The sequence below is a fragment of the Lepus europaeus genome, chromosome 5, assembly GCF_033115175.1.
Source record: "Lepus europaeus isolate LE1 chromosome 5, mLepTim1.pri, whole genome shotgun sequence".
In the NCBI taxonomy this organism is placed as follows: domain Eukaryota; kingdom Metazoa; phylum Chordata; class Mammalia; order Lagomorpha; family Leporidae; genus Lepus; species Lepus europaeus.
This window is the reverse complement of record NC_084831.1, coordinates 116,632,757-116,656,723: the sequence shown is the minus strand read 5'-3', so window position 1 is coordinate 116,656,723 and position 23,967 is coordinate 116,632,757. Positions and strand designations below refer to the sequence as shown.

Below are 23,967 nucleotides of genomic sequence, written 5' to 3'. Positions count from 1 at the left end.
AACCAGCAGATGGAAGTACTCTCTCTTTCTGCCTTTTAAATAAAAACAAAAATTAATAAGTGAACATTAAAAATACTACTGAAAGAACTGAATGTAACCTACAAACTTATAAGCAAAACTCATCTTGGAACTTGAAGTTATAATGTGTATCTAGTTCACCTGTACTAAACATTTATATACATACAATATATGATCTGTTTGAAAGGATAGATCATGAAACAAAAGTAAACAGTTATGGGCTGGCATAGTGGTGTAGCAGGTTAAGCCGTTGCTTGCAGTGCTGGCATCCCAGAGCGAAGTGCCAATTTGAGTCCTGGTCGCTTCCTGCTAAAATGCCTGGGAAGGCAGTGGATGATGGTCCAAGTACTTGGGACCCTGCCGGCCATGTGGGAGACGGAATTCTTGGCTCCTAGGTTTGGCCTGGCAATTGTAGCCATTTGGGGAGTTTACCAGCAGATGGAAGCACACTCTCTCTGTCTCTCCTCCTCTCTCTGTAACTCTGCCTTTCAAATAAACAAAATAAACCCTGGGGCCAACACTGTGGCGCAGAAGGTGAAGTCTCCACTCCTATAGCTGGCATCCTATATGGACACTGGTTCGAGTCCCAGCTGCTCCACTTCCAATCCAGTTCTCTGTTAATGCGTCTGGTAAAGCAGTGGAAGATGGCCCAAGTCCTTGGGCACCTGCACCTATGTGGGAGACCAGGAAGAAGCTCCTGGCTCCTGGCTCCTGGCTTCAGCCTGGCCCAGGCCCAGCCATTGTGGCCAACTGGGGAGTGAACCAGTAGAAGAAAGATCTCTATCTGCCTCTTCTTTTCTATAACTCTTTCAAATAAATAAATAATTTTTTCTAAAAAGAAATAAAATAAAATAAATCTTAAGAAGAAAGGAATGAAGTGAGGTGATCAGAAGGAAAGGTGAGCAGAGAGGTGTTGTATCAAAAATAGTTCTGCAACTGATTAACAATGACCCTTCTAGTTTTCTTGCAAAAACTCACTTAAATTATCCTGACTTCTAGAACAGACCAAACCATTCAATGGTTAGAAATAAGATTGGCCGGCGCCGTGGCTTAACAGGCTAATCCTCCGCCTTGCAGCACCGGCAGACTGGGTTCTAGTCCCAGTTGGGAAGCCAGATTCTATCCCGGTTGCCCCTCTTCCAGGCCAGCTCTCTGCTATGGCCCGGGAAGGCAGTGGAGGATGGCCCAAGTGCTTGGGCCCTGCACCTGCATGGGATGGGAGACCAGGAAAAGCACCTGGCTCCTGGCTTCGGATCAGCGAGATGCGCCGGCAGCAGCGGCCATTGGAGGGTGAACCAACGGCAAAAGGAAGACCTTTCTCTCTTTCTCTCTCTCTCTCACTATCCACTCTGTCTGAAAAAATAAATAAACAAATAAGAGGGGCCAGGGGCCAGTGCCGTGGCGCAGCAGGTAAAAGCCCCAGCCTGCTGCGCTGGCATCCCATATAGGCATCAGTTTGAGTCCCAGCTGCTCCACTTCTGATCCAGCTCCCTGCTATGTGCCTGGGAGAGCAGCAGAGGACGGCCTAAATCCTTGGGCCCTTGCACCCATGTGGGAGACTCAGAAGAAGCTCTTGGCTCCTGGCTTCGAATTGGCTCAATTCCAGCTGTTACTGCCTTTTGGGGAGGGAACCAGAGGATGGAAGACCTGTCTCTCTTTTTCTATCTCTCTCTGGAACTCTTTCAAATAAATAAAATAAATCTTAAAAAGGAAGGAAGAGCCGGCGCTGTGGTTCAATAGGCTAATCCTCCGCCTTGCGGCGCCGGCACACCAGGTTCTTGTCCTGGTCGGGGCGCCGGATTCTATCCCGGTTGCCCCTCTTCCAGGCCAGCTCTCTACTGTGGCCAGGAAGTGCAGTGGAGGATGGCCCAAGTGCTTGGGCCCTGAATCCCATGGGAGACCAGGAGAAGCACCTGGCTCCTGCCATCGGATCACGCAGTGCGCCGTCCGCAGCACGCCAGCCATTGGAGGGTGAACCAACGGCAAAGGAAGACCTTTCTCTCTCTCTCTCTCTCTCTCTCACTGTCCACTCCGCCTGTCAAAAAAAAAAAAAAAAAAAAAAAAAAGGAAGGCAGGAAGGAGGGAGGGAGGGAGGGAGGGATGGAGGAGGAAGAGGGGCCAGTGCTGTGGTACACTGGATTAAAGCCCCATCCTGCAGCACTGGCATCCCATATGGGTGCCAGTTTGAGTCTTGGCTATTCCACTTTCAATCCAGCAGGGGCTACTGTGCCTGGGAAAGCAGCAGAGGATGGCTACAGGAGACCTGGGAGAAGCTCCTGGCTTTGGATCGGCTCACCTCCAGCCATTGGAGCCATTTGGGGACTGAACCAACAGATAGAAGACTCGGATCAGCTCAGCTCAGCTCAGCAAATGGAAGACTCCTCTTTCTGTCTCTACTCTCTCTGTAACTCTGCCTTTCAAATAAATAAAAAATAAATCTTTTAAAAAAAAGAAAACAAAATGGAGGTATCATAAACAGTATTTTCCATTTCATCCTTGAGTTCCGCAGAAGACTAGCTAATTCACTGCAAAGAGGCTGGTCCAACTTATCTGCTGCTGATTGGAAATGTAATTTCTTTTCTTTTCTTTTCTTTCTTTTTTTTTTTTTTTTTTTTGATGGGCAGAGTGGACAGTGAGAGAGAGAGAGAGAGACAGAGAGAAAGGTCTTCCTTTGCCGTTGGTTCACCCTCCAATGGCCGCCACGGCTGGCATGCTGCGGCCGGCACACCGTGCTGATCTGAAGGCAGAAGCCAGGTGCTTATCCTGGTCCCCCATGGGGTGCAGGGCCCAAGCAGTTGGGCCATCCTCCACTGCACTCCCGGGCCATAGCAGAGAGCTGGTTGGAAGAGGGGCAACCGGAACAGAATCCGGCGCCCTGACCAGGATTAGAACCTGGTGTGCTGGCGCCGCTAGGTGGAGGATTAGCCTATTGAGCCACGGCGCCGGCCCTGAAATGTAATTTCTAGCACTAAAAACCAAACCGGGAGGGGGGGGAGCCACAACAATATAAAAGTTGCACTTTGTAAATTCACATTTATGAAATAAAAAAAAAAAAAGTTCTGCTATAATTATCTGAACACTCAAGACCCTAAAACTATCTGTATCATCGTCATAATAAATAATTTGAACATTTTCTATGTGTCAGGTCCTATGCTTAAATACACAAAGTATTTCTAAGTTCAGACAACAATCCCATGAGACTTCATTACTGTCCCCACTTACAGATGAGAAATCAAGGTTATAGCTTAAGTCTTTGCATATATCACCATTTTTTTCTTTATTATTCATTTTGTTGTTGTTGTTTTTCAAACCCTTGTGTCAAGGGCTGACTTTCAATAGATTGCAGCAAGGAAGCAGCTCTGCTACATAGGCAACCCTGAGTATCACCAATATTAAATGATGGAGTTAAGACTGAACCTAGGGGCCAGCGCCGTGGCTCACTAGGTTTAATCCTTCGCCTATGGCGCTGGTATCCAATATGGGCGCAGGGTTCTACTCCCGGTTGCTCCTCTTCCAGTCCAGCTTTCTGCTGTGACCCAGGAGGGCAGTGGAGGATGGCCCAGGTGCTTGGGCCCCTGCACCCGCATGGGAGACCAGGAGGAGGCACCTGGCTCCTGGCTTTGGATTGGCGCAGCACCGGCCGGGGTGGCCATTTGAGGAGTGAACCAACGGAAGGAAGACCTTTCTCTCTCTCTCTCACTCTCTCTCTCTCTCTCTCTCACTGTCTGTAACTCTACCTGTTAAATAAAGGAAAAAAAAAAAGACTGAACCTAGGCCTAACGTTAAAAGTCTAAGTTCTGGCTGGCGCATCAATAGGCTAATCCTCCGCCTGAGGCGCCTGGCACACCGGGTTCTAGTCCCGGTCGCTCCTCTTCCTGTCCAGCTCTCTGCTGTGGCCCGGGAGTGCAGTGGAAGATGGCCCAAGTCCTTGGGCCCTGCACCCGCATGGGAGACCAGGAGAAGCACCTGGCTCCTGGCTTTGGATCAGCGTGGTGCGCCGGCCACAGCGGCCATTGGAGGGTGAACCAATGGTAAAAGGAAGACCTTTCTCTCTCTCTCTCACTGTCCACTCTGCCTATCAAAAAAAAAAAAAAAAAGTCTAAGTTCTTCTAGTTCTCTGTATTGATACCCATTTTATGTAAAAAGGGAGACAATGTGGTGGGTGTTAAAATTCCCTCATAGGGGACCGGCACTGTGGCACAGCAGGTTAACGCCCTGGCCTGAAGCGCCAGCATCCCATATGGTTCAAGGCCGGGCTGCTCCACCTCTGATACAGCTCTTTGTTATGGCCTAGGAAAGTAGAAGATGGCCCAAGTCCTTGGGCCCCTGCACCCATGTGGGAGACCCAGGGGAAGCTCCTGGCTCCGGATCGGCACAGCTCTGGCCATTGCAGCCAACTGGGGAGTGAACCAGCGGATGGAAGACCTCTCTCTCTCTGTAACTCTTTAAAATAAAATAAATAAATAAATCTTTAAAAATAAAAAAAAGATTCCCTCTTGGGTGGGCCAGCACTGCAGTATAGTAGGTTAAACATCTGCCTGTGGTGCCCGCATCCCATTTGGGCAGGTAGCAGTTCAAGTCCCAGATGCTCTACTTCTGATCCACCTCCCTGATGATGGTCTGGGAAAGCAGAGGAAGATGGCCCAAGTACCTGGGTCCCTGCAGGAGCATGGGAGACTGGAAGAAGCTCCTGGCACAGCTCCAGCCATTGTGGCCATTTGGAGAGTGAACCAGCAGATGGAAGACCTCTCTCTGTCTGTCTGTCTGTCTCTCTCTCTCTGAAACTATGCCTCTCAAGTAAATAAATAAATCTTTTTTTTTTTTTTTTTTTGACAGGCAGAGTGGATAGTGAGACAGAGACAGAGAGAAAGGTCTTCCTTTTGCCATTGGTTCACCCTCCAATGGCCGCTGCGGCCGGCGCATCTCGCTGATCCGAAGCCAGGAGCCAGGTGCTTCTCCTGGTCTCCCATGCAGGTGCAGGGCCCAAGGACTTGGGCCATCCTCCACTGCCTTCCCGGGCCATAGCAGAGAGCTGGCCTGGAAGAGGGGCAACCGGGATAGAATCCGGCGCCCCGACCGGGACTAGAACCCGGTGTGCCGGCGCTGCAAGGCGGAGGATTAGCCTGTTAAGCCACGGCACCAGCCTCTCAAGTAAATAAATAAATCTCAAAAAAAAAAGATTCCTCTTGAGGTGCCTGCAACTCATACTGTAGTGCCTGGGTTTCAGTCCTGCCTCCACTTCTGATTCCAGCTTCCTGCTGTTAATGGCTCAAGTACTTCGGTCCCTGTTACCACATGGAAGAAGACCTGGTTTACTTCTGGGCTCCTGGCTTTGGCCTAGCCCAGTCTAATCCAAGCTGTGGCAGACATCTGGTAGTGAACCAGTAAACAGAAGATCTCTATCTCTATCTCTCTGCCTTTCAAATAAATATCTAAAATTAAATAAAAATGAGATAAGAATGAGTGAAATATAGAAATAATAATCCAAAGAGCATATCAAGTCCATAAAAGAGCCATATCCTGCAAGCGCCGCGGCTCAATAGGCTAATCCTCCACTCGCAGCGCTGGCACCCCAGGTTCTAGTCCCGGTTGGGGCGCCGGATTCTGTCCCGGTTGCCCCTCTTCCAGGCCAGCTCTCTGCTGTGGCCCGGGAGGGCAGTGGAGAATGGCCAAGTGCTTGGGCCCTGCACCCGCATGGGAGACCAGGAGGAGCACCTGGCTCCTGGCTTCGGATCACCACGGTGCGCCGGCTGCAGCGCACTGGCCGCAGCGGCCATTGGGGGGTGAACCAACAGAAACCAACAGAAAAGGAAGACCTTTCTCTCTCTCTCACTGTCCACTCTGCCTGTCAAAAAAAAAAAAAAAAAAAAGCCATATCCTGAACCTGCAGACAACCTTGCCTATAATTTCTCTCACCAAATCATGTTTCCTTCTGACAAACAGAAGTTGAAACAATTCTGTTCTTCAAGTTTTTAATTAACTATTTCAAAACATTACATTGGCAAATATTTACCAATATGCAAGCACTATTCTAGCTGCCTGGGGACCCGGCAGCAAACAAGACATAGTTCTGTTATCTGGTGGGGGAAGACAGACAACAAACATGTAGTATGTAAATAAAGTAATTTCATTGAAAATATACATGATAGCAACTGAAGGGACCATTTAAAATAAGATGATGTGGGGGGATGGCACTGTGGTGCAGCAGGTTAAAGCCCTGGCCTGAAGTGCCAGCATCCCATTTGGGCACTGGTTGAAGTCCTGGCTGTTCCACTTCTCATTCAGCTCCCTGCTAATGTGACTGGGAAAGCAGTGGAGGATGGCCCAATTCCTTGGGCCCCTGCATCTACATGGGAGACCCAGAAGTTCCTGGCTTCGGATCGGCCCAGCTCCAGCCATTGGCCATTTGGGGAGTGAACCAGAGGATAGAAGACCTCTGTTTCTATCTCTCTCTCTAACTCTTTCAAATAAATAAAATAAATCTTAAAAAAAAAAAAAAAAAAAAAAAGTTGATCAGGGAAGTAACACTCTGAGGAAGTAACACTCATAGTTCACCTGAGAACTAAATGATGAGAAAGAAGAAGGCAAGAATTGAAGCCTCTGACAAGACACGCAGAGCTGGCGATGTAACCTCTTGAAGAGGACAGTAAAAGTCTAGCTCCAAATCCTGCTGCAGTGGGATATCAGTGGGGGGTTTCAAGCAGAGGAATAACTGCTTATGCTACAGAAAGAACATCTGAGAAAATTATGAGAATGAATGCCACAGTCAAGCAAATAAAAGTCTGAATTAAAACCAGCAGAACCTACCTTTGGAGTATACCTTCAGGGATCCCATTTGCCTTTTCTAAATTTTTCTTTCACAGTGAACAAGTCTTTATTACACTTTATGGAATAAAGGATAAAATGAAAGTATCTCTGGAATAAATAACCCAGTCACATAAATGTACATGAAGGTCTAAATATAAATCACAAAAGAAAAAAAAGAAGGGCAAGTGGCATCAGGAAGATGGTCACAAAGACTGGGAATGCCAAAAACATTTACTTCACAATCCCGCCTAAAGCTGACTTAGCAACTTAACTTCAACTATAATAAGTCTACCTGTAAAGAAATGTAAACTGGCCGGCGCTGTGGCTCAACAGGCTAATCCTCTGCCTAGCGGCGCTGGCACACCAGGTTCTAGTCCCAGTCGGGCGCTGGATTCTGTCCCGGCTGCCCCTCTTCCAGGCCAGCTCTCTGCTATGGCCCGGGAAGGCAGTGGAGGATGGCCCAAGTCCTTGGGCCCTGCACCCGCATGGGAGACCAGGAGAAGCACCTGGCTCCTGGCTTCGGATCAGCGAGATGCGCCAGCCGCGGCGGCCATTGGAGGGTGAACCAATGGCAAAAGGAAGACCTTTCTCTCTGTCTCTCTCTCACTGTCCACTCTGTCAAAAAAAAAAAAGAAATGTAAACTTAAATGAAGATGAGGCCCAACAGAGAATGCTATTTCCTTCCTGCCCTACAATATTCTGCTGGTTCTCTCTCATAAAGCTTCATTAACAATTAGATAGATGAAGTTCATTAAAAGAGAATACAAAATGACTACAAACTACCCTTAATAATTTTAGAAAGTTAAATTCCATCCCACTAGGAAAACAGCATCATAGAGTGCCAAAGGCATTTAACTGTATAAACTGTGGAGAATTCACTTCAAATGATGCATTGCCCTCCTTGAGCCATCACTTTTTCACTCTTAAGATATCAATGGGGGCACCGATTCTGTCCCGGTTGCCCCTCTTCCAGGCCAGCTCTCTGCTGTGGCCAGGGAGTGCAGTGGAGGATGGCCCAAGTCCTTGGGCCCTGCACCCCATGGGAGACCAGGAGAAGCACCTGGCTCCTGCCATTGGATCAGCGCGGTGCGCTGGCTGCAGCGCGCCTACCGCGGCGGCCATTGGAGGGTGAACCAACGGCAAAAGGAAGACCTTTCTCTCTGTCTCTCACTGTCCACTCTGCCTGTCAAAAAAAAAAAAGGCCGGCGCCGTGGCTCAACAGGCTAATCCTCCGCCTTGCGGCGCCAGCACACCGGGTTCTAGTCCCGGTCGGGGCACCGATCCTGTCCCAGTTGCCCCTCTTCCAGGCCAGCTCTCTGCTGTGGCCAGGGAGTGCAGTGGAGGACGGCCCAAGTGTTTGGGCTCTGCACCCCATGGGAGACCAGGAGAAGCACCTGGCTCCTGGCTTCGGAACAGCGCGGTGCGCCGGCCGCAACGCGCTACCGCGGCGGCCATTGGAGGGTGAACCAATGGCAAAAGGAAGACCTTTCTCTCTGTCTCTCTCTCACTGTCCACTCTGCCTGTCAAAAATTAAAAAAAAAAAAAAAAAAAGATATCAATGAAGGAGATAAGCTGGAGCACAGAACAAATATTCTGTTTCCAGCATATCTCATTATTGCTGACTAGAAAAAAAATACGGTAACTGTCACTTGTGCAGTCCCACCTGGCAGGGATAGGGGCTAACTTATTCTTGCAAATGATGGAAGTGTGACGTCAAAGCACCAGAGCCCAAAGGTGGGAAATGTAAAATGTTTACAGAATTTGGTGAAGAATATGTTCTGATGCTCACAACAGCACTGCCACCACTGGGGTACTAAGCACACCAAACATCATGTTACAAAGCTACTGGGAGAGCGAAATCCTAACTCCACCACTTTACCAAGTAACCTTAAGCAACTTAACATTCTGAGCTTTAGTTTCCTCATGGTAAATCAGTGATTAAAACACCTCCTCAGGAGATTTTACGGTGCATTTTAAGGTTTAAGAGATAGCTGGACACAAAGCAGAGCAGACACTTAATATGTGAGTCTCTGGTGATCACTGTTAGCATATTTGATGTCACATATTCTAATTTCACCTCTCAACAGGAAAGCAACTATTCGAACTGCTGTTAGTAACTACAGGTAATCTTGTCTTTAAATTCAGAGTAATTATTCAAAGAGCCCTCAAATCTCTCTCTCTCAACAATAACTTTAAACACAAATTGTCTGATGCTTGGGGCCTATAAATCTGCAGGCTGATCCATCTGTTCCCTAAAAGGTAAACACAACAACAGGGGCAGCGGCAGAAGTGATACAGTAAAATTAACGTGGAAGATGGGTGTCACTAGAGACACAGCCAAGAAGCAAGCTGAAATTCAAAAAGCTACATGTGGAGTTAGGGTTAACCCTCGCTCCTCAGCAGGAAGCAACAGTGACTTCACACTTCCTCCTGTATGATCTGAAATTTAATTCTGCTTTAATAGACCTCTTTTCAGTAATAAAGGGGGAAGAAACGACAGATGAAGACGCAAAAGGAAAAAGCAGTACCGGAGGGGAAAAAAAAAACACACTACATATTAAAAAAAAAAAAAAAGAATTTTTCCTGTTTTGATTACCTATAAAATCACACTCGATTTTGTAAAAAGGTATTTCAGGTGTTTAAAGAGTAGTGGGATACCTTACAATACAAGACAGAGTGATGATACTGCCTACAGTACAGTAGATGCTTCTGGGCAGTATCTACTCGTATTTTATTGCAGCAAACAGTTTACAGAAAAACCTCCCAGGTGGTCACCTCATGTGGGGCTCCAACTGCTCCTGAACACTCATCCAGGTATGGCTCTCCTTAACACCCATCCCAAGTCATAGTTCAGTGGAATATACAGAATGGTCCAACACCTTCCAGGGAAGTAGGTGGATCTACTACTGCTTAAATCATAGCTTGCCTACCAGCAGGAAAACCAGAAATCGTTAACACGTCAAGGCCTGTAGGAAATAAACGGACGCGACAATTTCCGCGAAGGTTCAGGAAAACCAACAACACACCTCAGAAGGCTGTGAAACGACAGGATATCTGAATCTCTATAGATCTGGGGCCAACGGCCCAAGGTCACACCAAGTCAGGGGCTAAAAAACCCAAGAAACGAGCCGCCAGTAGTTCAGCACAACCTTGGCTGGGAATGGACTCTGGGCTTGGGAATACTCAAGTCATAGCTTCCCGGTGACCACCACCACGAACGCAGGGGCTCGGGGGGAACACCCCAGGCGAATCGGGCCGTATTTCCTTCCATTCCCCCAACCTTCCCCTCCCTGGCCACCCCTAACACTCACATCTCCGGAGCCACTTCATCCAATGGTAGACGATAGTACTATGGTGTTTCTTGTTCTCTATACACCAAGACGACAAGCCTTGAATGGATTCCATGGTGTTGGTTACCGACTGGAATTTTCGATCCAACGAGGACTCCAGAGCCCCCGCCGAAGAGGCCGACGAGGAGGAGGCCTTACTGCTGCCTCCGCCGCCGCCGGCCGCCATCTTCCCGGTTTGCACAAGCGCTGCTGCTTCTCCGGCGGCCGCGGCGGCGACGGCGGCGGCGGGAGCGGGAGCGGCAAAACAATCACTGCGAGTGCGTGAAAGCCGTAGGTGGGGAGGGAGGCCAGGGGGTGGGGATGGTGCACGCGCGAGGCTCTTCTGGAGGAGGGGGGAGGGCTACTGCCGGGCACGCTGGCGTCCCCTACACGCTGCAAGGAGGGGCTGCGGGCTTATCAGTGTTGTTCAAGGGGGTAGTGTTTAGACCAGTCAGTAATCACGAAAGAATTACGCAGAAAATAGGACCTGCAAAGCCGTTCAAAACGTCTGGCCCCGAGATTAATATCTTACACTTTCGGCTACGGCCTTTCCCCACCCCTATCCCCACACACACTCCTGTGAGCCAGGGCGGGCGTTAATATCTTAAATTTAATACTACCCGACCGCCCTTCAGTTGCAGAAATCTTTCTCTTTTAGATTCTCTAGCGGAGAAAAGGCCCACGGCTACCTAGTCAGGATTTTTTTTGCAACGCAATAGCAGCAAAGGGACAGCAACAGTATCGCGCACGCGCCGCTTAGCCCCGCCCCTTCGCTTCCTTCCCAACCATGAAAGCACAGGGAGGCGTGATGGCGGGGCAATCTGGCCAATCAAAGGAGGAGACCGAGAAGCGCGCGCAGCAGCCCTCAAGCCTCAAGGGCCAAGGAGGCGGTTCGGCTGGTCGTGCGCCTGCGCAGTAGGTCAGCGTGTAGCGGGCAGTGAGCAAAAACTGGGAGGGAAGTGTGACGGTGCCGGTCGAACTACGGAAAGCTTGGGGTGGGGGTTGCCACAGCTCCGCCCCGCCTTTAGCTTCCTAGTGGAGTTGCACTCTTGGGTCTCATCGGCTCACGCAACAGGGCAGGAAGTCCCCACCACTCAGTCTCTGGCGCCTGCAGTCGCTGCCGCCGGTAACTCCTCAGAACGCCGACGCGCGACAAAATGGCTAGCAGCCATGTTGCAGAAGATGCGCATGCGCCAGCTCCAGCGAGCCTTTTACTACGCAGACTCCTGATCCCTATACTATTCACGCTCCCCTTGGGCGAAACCATTCTCAGTCACTTGACTATTTGGATTATAGGAAGAGGAAATAAGTGAGGAAGTGAAGCAAAAAATCTCCTCGTAATATTTTCGAGGCGAGGAAAGAATAAGTGACAAGGTGTGACCTCACCTTCACGAGTTCCGATACAATTCCACAAGTTGGATAAAACAGGAACCCTGGGTATCTGGTATGTTGATTAACGCAGTCTCAGATGAACTGTTCCATCGCACGGTCCTGTGCAAACCCTCGGCCGATTAGGAGGCTCCGGCGTGGCCACGGAGCGCAGAAATTATATTTTAATTCTTTACCATCTCAGCATTATGACCACGTATCTTGAGAAAGGTAGCCTGTTTGGTCAAGTTCATGGATCATATACGTGAATCCAACAAAAATGTTTGAAGGTCGTACCGGGTACTGTTTTAGATTTTGGAAAGTGAACAGCAAAATGGATACAAATCCCTTCTCTTTGGAGTTAGTGGCAGAAGTCCTCAGAAAGTCCTGGAAAGGTGGAATTATAATATTTTATTGGTGCAGGCATTTGGCGTAGCAGTGATTTTGGGGGGTGTTAGTGTTTGTGTGTGTGTAGCGGTAAGCATGTTTAATGAAAAGAGATAATAAAGCGAGTACACCTGCCAGACCAGGCCAGCATCTCTAGTAGTTAAGATGCCTTTTGAACGCCCATATCCCATGTTGGGAGTACTGATAAAAGTCCTCACGCCACTACTTCTGATCCAGCTTCCTGCTGCTGTGTATTCTGGGAGGAAGTAGATTAATGGCTCCAGTGCTTGGGTCTCTGCCACCCACAGAGGCAACTGGATTGTGTGGGCAGCTTGTAGCCTAGCGCTAGCTATCACAGACATTTGGAAGATGAACCAGCAAATGGAGAATCTCTGAGTCTTTCTTTCAAATAAATAGATTTTTTTTTTTAATGAAAGTGCATGGAGGCCGGCGCTGTGGCATAGAAGGTTAAGCCTCCACCTGCAGTGTCTGTATCCATATGGGCTGCTGGTTCGAATCCCAGCTGCTCCACTTCCAACCCAGCTTCCTGCTAATGCACCTGGGAAAGCAAAAACATTTTTTTTTAAAAGATTTATTTATTTGAAAGGTAGAGTTACAGAGAGAGGAGGAGACAGAGAGAAAGGTCTTCCACTGGTTCACTCCCAAATGGCCACAACATCAGAGCTGGCCGATCCGAAGCCAGGAACTTCTTTGGATCTCCCAAGCTGGTGCAGGGGCCCAAGCACTTGGGCCATTTTCTGCTGCTTTCCCAGGCCATAGCAGAGAGCAGCTAGAACTCAAACAGGCACCCTTATGGGATCCCAGTGCTGCAGGCAGAGACTTAGCCCACTACACTACAGTGCCAGTTCCTGATCGTATTTGTTTTAAGGAGGCACTGGGATCTTCTCATTTTGGTGTTCATGTATTTATTTTCACCTACTTGAAAGAGCAACAGAGAGAGAGATTTCCCAGCCATTCACTGGTTCACTCCTCAAATTCACGAAGTAGCCAGAGCTTGGCCAGGTTAAGGCGTGGAGCCTGGAACTACATCCAGGTGTTCCACATGGGTGTCAAGGACCCTAGCAATTGGACTATCATTGGCTGCCTCCCAGGATGCACTAGCAGGAAGATGGATCAAAAACAGAGGAGCCTGGCCGGTGCCGCGGCTCACTAGGCTAATCCTCCGCCTTGCGGCGCCGGCACACCGGGTTCTAGTCCCGGTCAGGGCACCGATCCTGTCCCGGTTGCCCCTCTTCCAGGCCAGCTCTCTGCTGTGGCCAGGGAGTGCAGTGGAGGATGGCCCAGGTGCTTGGGCCCTGCACCCCATGGAAGACCAGGATAAGCACCTGGCTCCTGCCATCGGATCAGCGCGGTGCGCCGGCCGCAGCGCGCTACCGCGGCGGCCATTGGAGGGTGAACCAACGGCAAAAGGAAGACCTTTCTCTCTCTCTCTCTCTCACTGTCCACTCTGCCTGTCAAAAATAAAAATAATAATAATAATAAAATAAAAAATAAAAAAAATAAAAAAAATAAAAACAGAGGAGCCTGGACTGGAACTGGCAATCTGATACATTCTGATATGGGATGCAGGCATCCCAAGTGGCAGCTTAATCCACTGAACCACAGTGCCTTCCCCCCAGGGCAATTAAAAAAAAAATCAAGACATTTTCCAGCAAAGGGATATAGAAAAGTTTATTTTTTATATAAAAATTAATTTATTTTTAAAATTTATTTATTTAAAAGGCAGGGTTACAGAGAGGCAGAAGCAGAGAGAAAAAAGAGAGAGAGAGGTCTTCCATCCGCTGGTTCACTCTCCAGATTCCACAACGACCAGAATGGCGCCGATTTGAAGCCAGGAGCCAGGATATTTTGGGTCTCCCATGCAGGTGCAGGGGCCCATGGACTTGGGGACATCTTCTACTGTTTTTACTGCTTTTCCAGGCCATAGCAGAGAGCTGGATTTGAAGGGGAGCAGCCGGGAGTTGAACTGGCACCATATGGGATAACAGCACTGCAGATGGTGGCTTTAACTTCTATGCCACAGCACTAGCCCCTAAAAATTAATTTCTTAAAAACAATTTCTTTTTCTTTTTTCTAAATTATTATTTTGTTGGACAGGAAGAGTGGAAAGTGAGAGAGAGACAGAGAGAAAGGTTTTCCTTTGCCGTTGGTTCACCCCCCAGTGGCCGCTGCGGCTGGTGCGCTGAGGCCGGTGCACCTTGCTGATCCGAAGCCAGGAGCCAGGTGCTTCTCTTGGTCTCCCATGCGGGTGCAGGGACCAAGAGAGCTGGACAGAAGAGAGCTGGACTGGAAGAGGGGCAACCGGGACAGAATCCGGCGCCCCAACTGGGACTAGAACCTGGGGTGCCTGTGCCGCAGGCAGAGGATTAGCCTGGTGAGCTGCAGCACCAGCCAAAAACAATTTTTTGGGAGCAGGTATTATGGTGCAGTGGGTTAAATTGCTTCTTGGGATGTCGGCATCCCATATATGAGTGTCTGATTCCTGGCTCCTCTGCTTCTGATCCAGGTTCTTGCTAATGCACCTGTGAGGCAGAAATGATGGTCCAGGTACTTGGATTCCTGATATCCACATAGGAGAGAGACCCTGATGGAGTTCCTGGCTTTGGCCTGGCCCTGCCCTAGCTGCTGTGTGCATTTGGGGAGTGAACCAGTAGAGGGAAGATCTCATTCCCTCTTTTCATTCTGCCTTTCAAACAAACAAATATTTTAAGTATTTTTAATGAATGTGAATTAAAAATGTTTTAAAATATTTATTTTCATTTTGTTTTGAAGGCAGAGAGTCTAACAGACCTTCCCTCTGCTGGTTCACTCCCTAAATGCCTACAGTAGCCAGAGCTGGGCCAGGCCAAAGCCAGGAGTCTGGAACTCCATCAGGGTCTTTCATGTGGGTAGCAGGGCCCAAGCACTTGGGCCACCACCTGCTGCCTCCCAGGGTGTGCATTAGCAGGAAGCTGGAATCAGAAGTGGAGCCAGGACTTCAACCATGCTCTGATGTGGAACACAAGCATCCTAAACGGCTGCACCAAACACTCATCCCATAAATTGTTTTTGTTTGCTTCTCAAAGTGCAAGTCATATACAAAAGCATTGAGAATCAAATGTTAGCATTAACAAGGCAGAAAATGACAGTCAATAGCCACATGCAGTCACTTCCTATTTTTATTATTTCAAGATAGTGCAATCAAGTAACAGAAAGTGCTCCAATCAAAACCATCTATTCCTCATAATTTACTAGCACTGACCTTGTTCACATGTTGTGTATCTTCAATGATCTCGGGGTCATTTCTGCTTGTGCCATACCCAAGAAAATGAGAGAAATAAGTTTTTATTGGGTAGGGTTCAGATCAGGAGGGCCACACACCATCGTAAGATCTAAGCAATTTTTCATCCCATGAAAGCTGATTTTTGTCTTCTTTGTGGGTGTTATTTCCCCTATTTATTTATTAGAACTTCTATTTTTTTTTTTTAAGACAGGCAGAGTGGACAGTGAGAGAGAGAAACAGAGAGAATGGTCTTCCTTTTGCCGTTGGTTCACCCTCCATTGGCCACTGCGGCCGGCGTGCTGATCCAAAGCCAGGAGCCAGGTGCTTCTCCTGGTCTCCCATGGGGTGCAGGGCCCAAGCACCTGGGCCATCCTCCACTGCACTCCCTGGCCACAGCAGAGAGCTGGCCTGGAAGAGGGGCAACCGGGACAGGATCGGTGCCCCGACCAGGACTAGAACCTGGTGTGCCGGCGCCACAGGCAGAGGATTAGCCTATTGAGCTGCGGCGCCGGCCCCATTTATTAGAACTTCTAAGAAGAATGAAGTTGTCATGTTCTCAGATGAATCACGGGCAGAATGGGAAGACCAATCCACTTACAAATGAGTAGTAATTGGGGTTTTGGTTACAGACATGTTGAGTTTGAGATGTCAGCCGGCACAGTGGCTCAATAAGCTAATCCTCTGACTGCGGCACGGGCACCCCGGGTTCTAGTCCCGGTTGGGGCGCTGGATTCTGTCCCGGTTGGATTCTGTCCTTTGGATCAGCGCGGTGTGCCAGCCGCAGCGGCCATTGGAGGGTGAACCAACGGCAAAAGGAAGACCTTTCTCTCTGTCTCTCTCTCTCACTGTCCACTCTGCCTGTAAAAAAAAAAAAAAAAGAGATGTTAGACACATAAGTGACACAAGATATGTAACTCTGAAGTATAGTTAGGAAAAATCCACATTAGCAATTGACAGTATAAAAATTATTTTTAAAGACATGAGATGGATGAAGACATGAAGGAAGTGAATTGTTAGACAGAAAAGAGCCCAAAGAGGGGTGACTGTCTGGCACACAGGTTAAGACACAGCTTGGGATGCCCACATCCCATGTTGGAGTGCCTGAGTGACAGGCCTGGCTCCACTTCTAACTCCAGCTAATGTGCACCCTGGGAGGCAGTGGAGGATGGCTCATGTACTTGGATTACTGCACACATGTAGGAGACTCAGGCTGAAATGCAGCCTCCTGGCTTTGGCCTGTCCCAGCTTTTGCTGTTGTGGGCATTTGGAGAGTGAACCAACAGATGGAGGAGGGAGCGCTCTCTCTCTCTCTCTTTGCCTTTCAAATAAAAAAAAAAAAAAAAAGTAGCTCCCAAAGGCCAGCATTTGGAACAGCAGTCAAGACACAGGGCTGCTTTTCCAAGTGCCTGGGTTGGAGTCTTGGCCTTCACCTATGACTCCAGTTTTTTCTAATGCACACCGTGGAAGCCAGCAGGTGATGGCTCAAGTAATCGGAGTCCTGCCACCCATATGGGAAACCCAGATTGAGTTCCAGGTTCTTGACTTCATTCTACCCCAGTCTGGGCTCTTGCAGGCATTTGGAGAATGGACCAGTGAATGAGACCTATCTCTGTCTCTATTTCTGTCCTGTTTCTCCACCTTTCAAATTAAAAAAAAAAAAAAAAAAAAAAGTGATTTTAAAAAAAAGAAGAAAAAGAGAAAACAAGCAACCAAGCAGGCCCTAGAGATATAAGTAACAGCTTGCAAAGGTGGTTGAGAAGAGTTACCAGTAAAAGGAGAACCCTGAGAAGAATGTCCTAAGGCCAGATAATAGAAGTGTGTCAAAAGGAGGGAGTAGTTGTGCAGTGGCTTAGGCTGCTGCTTGAGAAGCTGGCGTTCCATGGTGGATGGCCGGTTCAAATCCAGGCTGCTTCCCTTCCAATCCTTCTCCCTGCTAATGGGCCTGGGGAAACAAGCTAAGAGGACCCATTGCTTGGACCCCTGCCATCTACGTGGGAGACCCAGCTAGAGTTCCTGGCTCCTGGTGTTGATTGTGCCCAGACCAGGCTGTTCTCATTATTTGGGAGAGTGAACCAGAGGTTGGAAGATCGCTTTCTCTCTCTCACTCCTGTTATTCTGCCTTTCAAATAAATAAAAACTAAATTTTAAAAAAGGGAAAAAAGGAGGGAGTAATCAACTATATCAGGTGTGGCTGTGTAGGTTGCCCAAGATGAGAATTGATAACTATTTGGATTTGACAACATGGAAATCTCGACAAGGTATTTCCAATGAAGTGGAATGACTGAAGAGGGCTGTAGAAAGAATGCTATAACTGGAAATACCACATACAGACAACACTTTTTTTTTTTTTTAAGATTTATTTATTTGAAAGAGTTAGAGACAGAGAGGGAGAGGGAGGGAGAGGTCTTCCACCTGATGGTTCACTCCCCAGTTGGCCGCAATGACTGGAGCTGCGCTGATCCGAAACCAGGAGCCAGGAGCTTTTACGGGCCTCCCACGTGGGTGCAGGGGCCCAAGGACTTGGGCCACCTTCTACTGCTTTCCCAGGCTCTAGCAGAGAGCTGGATTGGAAGTGGAGGCAAAAAAAAAAAAAAAAGAAAAAAAAAAAGAAAAGAAAAGAAAAAGAAAAAAAGGCCGGCGCCGTGGCTCAACAGGCTAATCCTCCGCCTAGCGGCGCTGGCACACAGGGTTCTAGTCCCGGTCGGGGCACCAATCCTGTCCCGGTTGCCCCTCTTCCAGGCCAGCTCTCTGCTGTGGCCCGGGAGTGCAGTGGAGGATGGCCCAGGTGCTTGGGCCCTGCACCCCATGGGAGACCAGGAGAAGCATCTGGCGCCTGCCTTCTGATCAGCGCGGTGCGCCGGCTGCGGCGGCCATTGGAGGGTGAACCAACGGCAAAGGAAGACCTTTCTCTCTGTCTCTCTCTCTCTCATGTCCACTCTGCTTTCAAAAAAAAAAAAGGAAGTGGATGCAGCCGGGACTAGAACCGGCGCCCACATGTGATTCTGGCACTGTAGGCCAGGGCTTTAACCTTCTGGGCCACAGCACTGGCCCCCTCAGACAACTCTTAAAAATGCCTTTAAGGATGGAAGGACATGGATGGAGTTGAAGCTGGAGGGAAATGTAGGATCAAGGAGTCATTTCTTTTTCCAAGATGGGTAGCAATGCATTTTTGTAGCAGATACAAACGATATATTGGGAGAGAGGCAGTACTGGTACAGGGTGCAGATGGGACAACTGCTGAGTTGATTTCCTGGAGTAGGTGGAAGAGGACAGACTCAAGTGATAAGTCCATGTGTAGTGTTTTTATTTTTTAATTTAACATATTTATTAGAAAGGCAGCTAGAGAGAAAGATAGAGTGAGAGTGAGAAAGAGAGAGAGAGAGGAGAGAGATCTTCCATCTGCTGGTCCACTCCCCAGATGACTGCAACAGGGGGTAGGCCAGGAGTTGGATAGGAAGCAGGGAAGCCAGGACAGAAGCCAGCACTCTGACAGGCTGCCAGTGTCAAAGATAGTGGTTCAACCCACTGTCCCACAGTGCCAGGTCCAGTATAGTTCTTTTCTTGCAACAGGAAGGTAGAGAAGCTAGGTTCAGATGCAGTTAGGCTGGATGATGTGGTCATCAGAATGTGCAGAAATTTGCTTTGGTTCCTTGTTTTTTCAGTAAAATAGGTAGGCATTGTAGTAAGTGCTGAGGAAACTCTTAAATGGTAACAATAATCTATTAAGTGCCAATTTCATTACACTGTTTAGTTTTTTGGGCTTTTTTTTTTTTTAATTTACTTATTTATTTGCAAGGCAGAGTTACAGTGAGGGAGGGAGAAAGAGAGAGGAAAGAGGAGAGAGACAGATATTCCATCTGCCGGTTCACTCGCCAAATGGCCAAAACGGTCAGGGCTAGGCCAGTCTGAAGCCAGGAGCCAGGAGCTTCTTACAGGTCTCCCATGTGGGAGGCAGGGGGCACTTGGGCCATCTTCCATCGCTTTCCCAGGCCATTAGCAGAAAGCTGGATGGGAAGTGGAGCAGCCGGGTGCCCATACGGGATGCCATGCTACAGGCAGCACCTCAACTTGTCACAGCACCAAAACCATCACTCCCCTTCCCCTTGCAGTCGTAATTACAAAGCTATGTTACTATGTTATGGGTTGAACATCTCTATTGCTCAGCTATGTAAGATTGTCTTTACTAAATTTTCTAGTGTAAAGGAAGATTACAATTTTCTTTAAAAATATTTGTTTGAAAGGGAGAGACAGAGAGCAAGTGCTTCTATCCGCTGTTTTACTCCTCAGATGGCCACAATAGCCAGAGCTGGGCCAGGCTGAGGCCAGGAGCCTGGAGCTTCCTCCAGGTCTCCCAAGGGAATGCAGGGACCCAAGTACTTGTGCCATCTTCTGGTGCTTTCTCATGCCACCAGCAGTGAGCTGGATCTGAAGTGGAGCAGCTGGGACTCAAACCAGTGCCCATATGGGATGCTGGTGGCATTTTGCAGGTGGAAGCTCAACCCGCTACACCACAGCATCAGACCCTCCTACTTTTTATTCCACCCCTCCATATGGTTACCAAATTCTGTGGACTTCTCCCTAGACATAATTTGCATTAATTCCCTTTACATTTCCCTTCCCACCATCTGGGCTTATTATTATCTTTCTATTGAACTATATTGCCAATATCACAGTCAATCTCCATCTCTTTAGCTTATATACTATTACCAAATTAACCTCCTAGTTCTCCTCCAAAAAAAAAAAAAAAAAAGTTCTTGGCCACCTTCAAGTTATGTAAAAGCCCTGAGTCTTGTTTTTGAAGATATATTTATTTATTTTGAAAGGCAGAGTTACACACACACACACACACAGAGAGAGAGAGAGAGAGAGAGAGAGAGAGAGAAAGGGAGAGACAGAGAATCTTCCATCTGCTAGTTCATCCTTTAAATGGCTACAACAACTTGGGCTACTTGGCCATCTTCTGCTACTTTCCCAGGTGCATTAGCAGGGAGCTGTATTGGAAGTGGAGCAGCCAGAACTTGAACCAGCACCCTTATGGCATGCTGGCACCACAGGTGGTGGTTTACCTGCTAGGGCACAGTGCCAGCCCCAAAGCCCTGGGTTTTAACACTCTCCACAATTCCTATCCAACTTCCAGTATCATCTCAAATGCCTTCCCCCCTGGTTCCTTGGGATCCAAACTGTTTTTTCCTTAAATTTATCATAAAATGTCCACTTTTGTTTTTTTCTAGTATGTTCTCTCATCAAAATTCTACTCCTGGCCGGCGCCGCGGCTCAATAGGCTAACCCTCCACCTGCAGTGCTGCCACCCCTGGTTCTAGTCCCGGTTGCCTCTCTTCCAGGCCAGCTCTCTGCTCTGGCCCAGGAGTGCAGTGGAGGATGGCCCAAGTGCTTGGGCCCTGCACCCACATGGGAGACCAGGATAAGCACCTGGCTCCTGGCTTCGGATCGGTGCAGTGCGCCGGCCACAGCGCGCTGGCCACGGCGGCCATTGGAGGATGAACCAATGGCAAAGGAAGACCTTTCTCTCTGTCCTCTCTCTCACTGTCCACTCTGCTTGTTGAAAAAAAAAAAATTCTACTCCTTTTAAAAGAAATTTTAAATTGCTTGTCTTTTTTCTTTAAGATTTATTTTATTTGAAAGGCAGAGTTGGCCAGCGCCGCAGCTCAATAGGCTAATCCTCCGCCTACAGTGCCAGCACACCGGGTTCTAGTCCCAGTCAGGGCACCGGATTCTGTCCCGGTTGCCCCTCTTCTAGTCCAGTTCTCTGCTGTGGCCAGGGAGTGCAGTGGAGGATGGCCCAAGTCCTTGGGCCCTGCGCCCGCATGGGAGACCAGGAGGAGCACCTGGCTCCTGGCTTCAGATCAGCGCGGTGTGCCGGCCGCAGCGGCCATTGGAGGGTGAACCAATGGTAAAAGGAAGACCTTTCTTCCTGTCTCTCTCTCTCACTGTCCACTCTGTCAAAAAAAAAAAAAAAAAAAAAAAAAAGGCAGAGTTACAGAGAAAGGGAAAGATCTTCCATCTGCTGGTTCGCTCTGCAAATGGCCGCAATGGCCACGACTGGGCCAGACTGAATCCAGGAGCCAAGAACTTCTTCCAGGTCTCCCCATGGGCAGCAGGGGCCAAGCACTTGTCTTCTTCTGCTGCTTCCCCAGGCACATTAATAGGGAGCTGATCAGAAGTGGAGCAGCCAGGATGGAAGTGGATCATCCTGTACATGTCCCTCTACCATCCCCCAGCCTCACCAGATGCCTACAACAATGGGGCCACCTGATCTTGGACTGCATACCTCCAGAGCAGCCAAAAGAAATGTCTAAAAAGCTCCTCTCAGGTATTTTAAAGTAATGAAAAGCTGACTAATACAACTATCAACTAAAGATAATTAAAAGTTTAAAATAGATTATAAGACAAATCACTAAAATTCACTAAGTATTTTAAGTGATTATAGCACCCAATTGAAATTATCCTGAGAATAATTTATTTGAAAGAACATGTGTCCATACTCCTTTATTTTACAAATGAGGCAGAATGAACTCAGAGGCTGTTCAGGCTTTGAACAAACCTGTGTTCAAATTAAATCCCACCACTTATTAGCCAGAATCTTGGGCAAATTATTTCGGCCACAGATCCTCACTTTAGAAGTCTACCCTTGTTAGGGCTGGCGCTGTGGCATAGTAGGCTAAGCCTCCACCTGTGTGCCAGCTTCCCATATGGGCACCGGTTCATGTCCTGGCTGCTCCTGGCTCCAGATCAGCTCAGCTCCAGCCATTGTGTCCATCTGGGGAGTGAACCAGCAGATGGAAGACCCTTTTCTCTGTTTCCCTGTGTGTAGCTGTGCTTCATTAAAGTCTACTCATCAGGTTGACAAGAAACAAGGAGGTAATGCTTATGGAACGTGATGATCAACACAGTATGCCGCTGTAAAAATTTAAAAGCAAGAAAGAACACCCAGAAACACATGAGAGTGATTTAAAACAAGGCAAAGTCTCATTATGAATACTGTAGAATGAAAAACTGAATGATAGCATAAATATTTCTATTACATCTTATGCTATCAATACATTCTTCAGGTTGTATTTAAGTTATCTGTGATAAATAAATCCTTTAAGCAAAACAATTTTTCCCCTGGACTTGCTTAAATCAAGAAATGCCAGGGTGTGCATTTAGCCCAGCAGTGATGATGCCGGTTAGGAGTCCATATTCCACATTGGAGCACCTGGGTTTGCTACCCAGCTCTAGCTCTTGACACCAGCTCTCTGCTGGTTTGAGCACTTGGGTCCCTGCTACCTAAGAGTTCCAGGCTCATGGCTCCAGCTTAGTTCATTACATATTATTGTGGGCATTTGGGGACAGGAGCTTTTTTCTCTCAAATAAATGTTTGGAGAAAAAAAATCCACAAAACCTAAAAACTAGTTCAATTTTTTGGCTCTCAAGTCTCAAAATTACTAACAAGCTAAATCTTCATTGCTGTCTCCCAGCAAACTAGATTTCCCCCCAAAGATTTCAGCCTGCTCCAGGAATTAGCATCCTTTCCTCTCTAGGTTTGCTTATCTTTAAAAAAGAAAGGGAAGGCACAGGCATTGTGGTGAAGCAGAGTAAGCTACCACTTGGGATGGCCACATCCCATTCTGAAGTGCCAGTCTGAGTCACTGCACTTCTGCTTCTGATCCAGCGTCCTGCTAATGCATCCAGGAACACTTAATGTTTCAAGTTCTGGGTCCCCTGACATCCACGTGAAAGAACTAGATGGAGTTCCCGGCTCCTGGCTTCAGCCGAGCTCATTCCATGGCTTTTGATGATATCTGAGGAGTGAACCAGTGGTTGGAAGGTTTCTCTCTCCTGTCACTCTTTCAAATAGATGGACATAAATAAGCATTAAAAAAAAGATTAAAAAACAAACAAAATATATACACGAGGTGGGGTGGAGGAGGGAAGTTATGCTAGTTTTTCCTTAATACCTTTTGCACTCCCTTATCTTTTTCTACCTTTCTATCAAGTGCTAATACTACCTTAAAATTGGAACTCCAACCAGGACCTGAAACAAGGAACTTTGCTACAAGGGTTACTTTTGTAACACAGGATGTTTCAGCCTCAAGTCAAGTATCCATTCTCAAACACCACATCTTAGGCAGCTTCACCTTGCAGGATTTCATGGGAGCTCTTTGGTCAGTGGGGCTTTGGCCAGTCCATTCCCAATACATCAACAGGCAACATGAAATTGGAAGACAAGTACGGGAAGAATTTTGAACTTCAATCGATACTTAGACTCTGATCCAAATACTTTTAAAACTCAAAACAGAAACACATTAAATGCTGAACCAGAACCAACTACATTCTAGCGAGACTGTTATCAGGAGAATGAAACCAAACAGAAAACCCTATACATTTCTTTTTAGAAGGGGATTTTAAATTGGCAGAAGACACAAAATGGGCTAAATTCTCTAATCTTAGTCTCCTTTACAAACTAATACATACCATCCTACTTGGACTCTCCTGTGTCCATTTCACCCACAACACACATTCCCATATATGCACCCATTTGAAGAACCGATTTCCTGAAAAGACAACTTGCCAAGATTGAGATAACCTGTCTACCTTTGACTCATCTATTGGAGCTAGCTAAAGGGGTGGGCATTCATCCCACTTAACATCTCTCCCTGCTTCATTCTGCTCCAGGAAACATTATCACTCTTACTCAAGGATGAGGTCAGATATTTCCACAAGACTTCAAAAATATATAACCATTTATCGATCCACCTGTCCATTTATACATAA

General features: G+C 47.8%; 1 protein-coding gene across 5 annotated transcripts in view; it reads right to left on the bottom strand.

Moving 5' to 3' along the window:
• RPRD2 (regulation of nuclear pre-mRNA domain containing 2) overlaps positions 1–10,906 on the bottom strand; it is a 102,253-nt gene extending 91,347 nt beyond the window's left edge. For 2 of the 5 annotated variants that reach the window (XR_009865961.1, XM_062192181.1), the window contains exon 1: positions 10,137–10,906. Coding sequence is in view for 3 of the 5 variants with exons in the window: in XM_062192181.1 (XP_062048165.1) it covers positions 10,137–10,341 (205 nt within the window). In the remaining 2 variants the exon portion in view is untranslated. The remainder of the gene's footprint in view (positions 1–10,136) is intronic. The other 3 variants (XR_009865960.1, XM_062192179.1, XM_062192180.1) reach the window with 2 other exon arrangements.
• Positions 10,907–23,967: the final 13,061 nt, after the last annotated feature.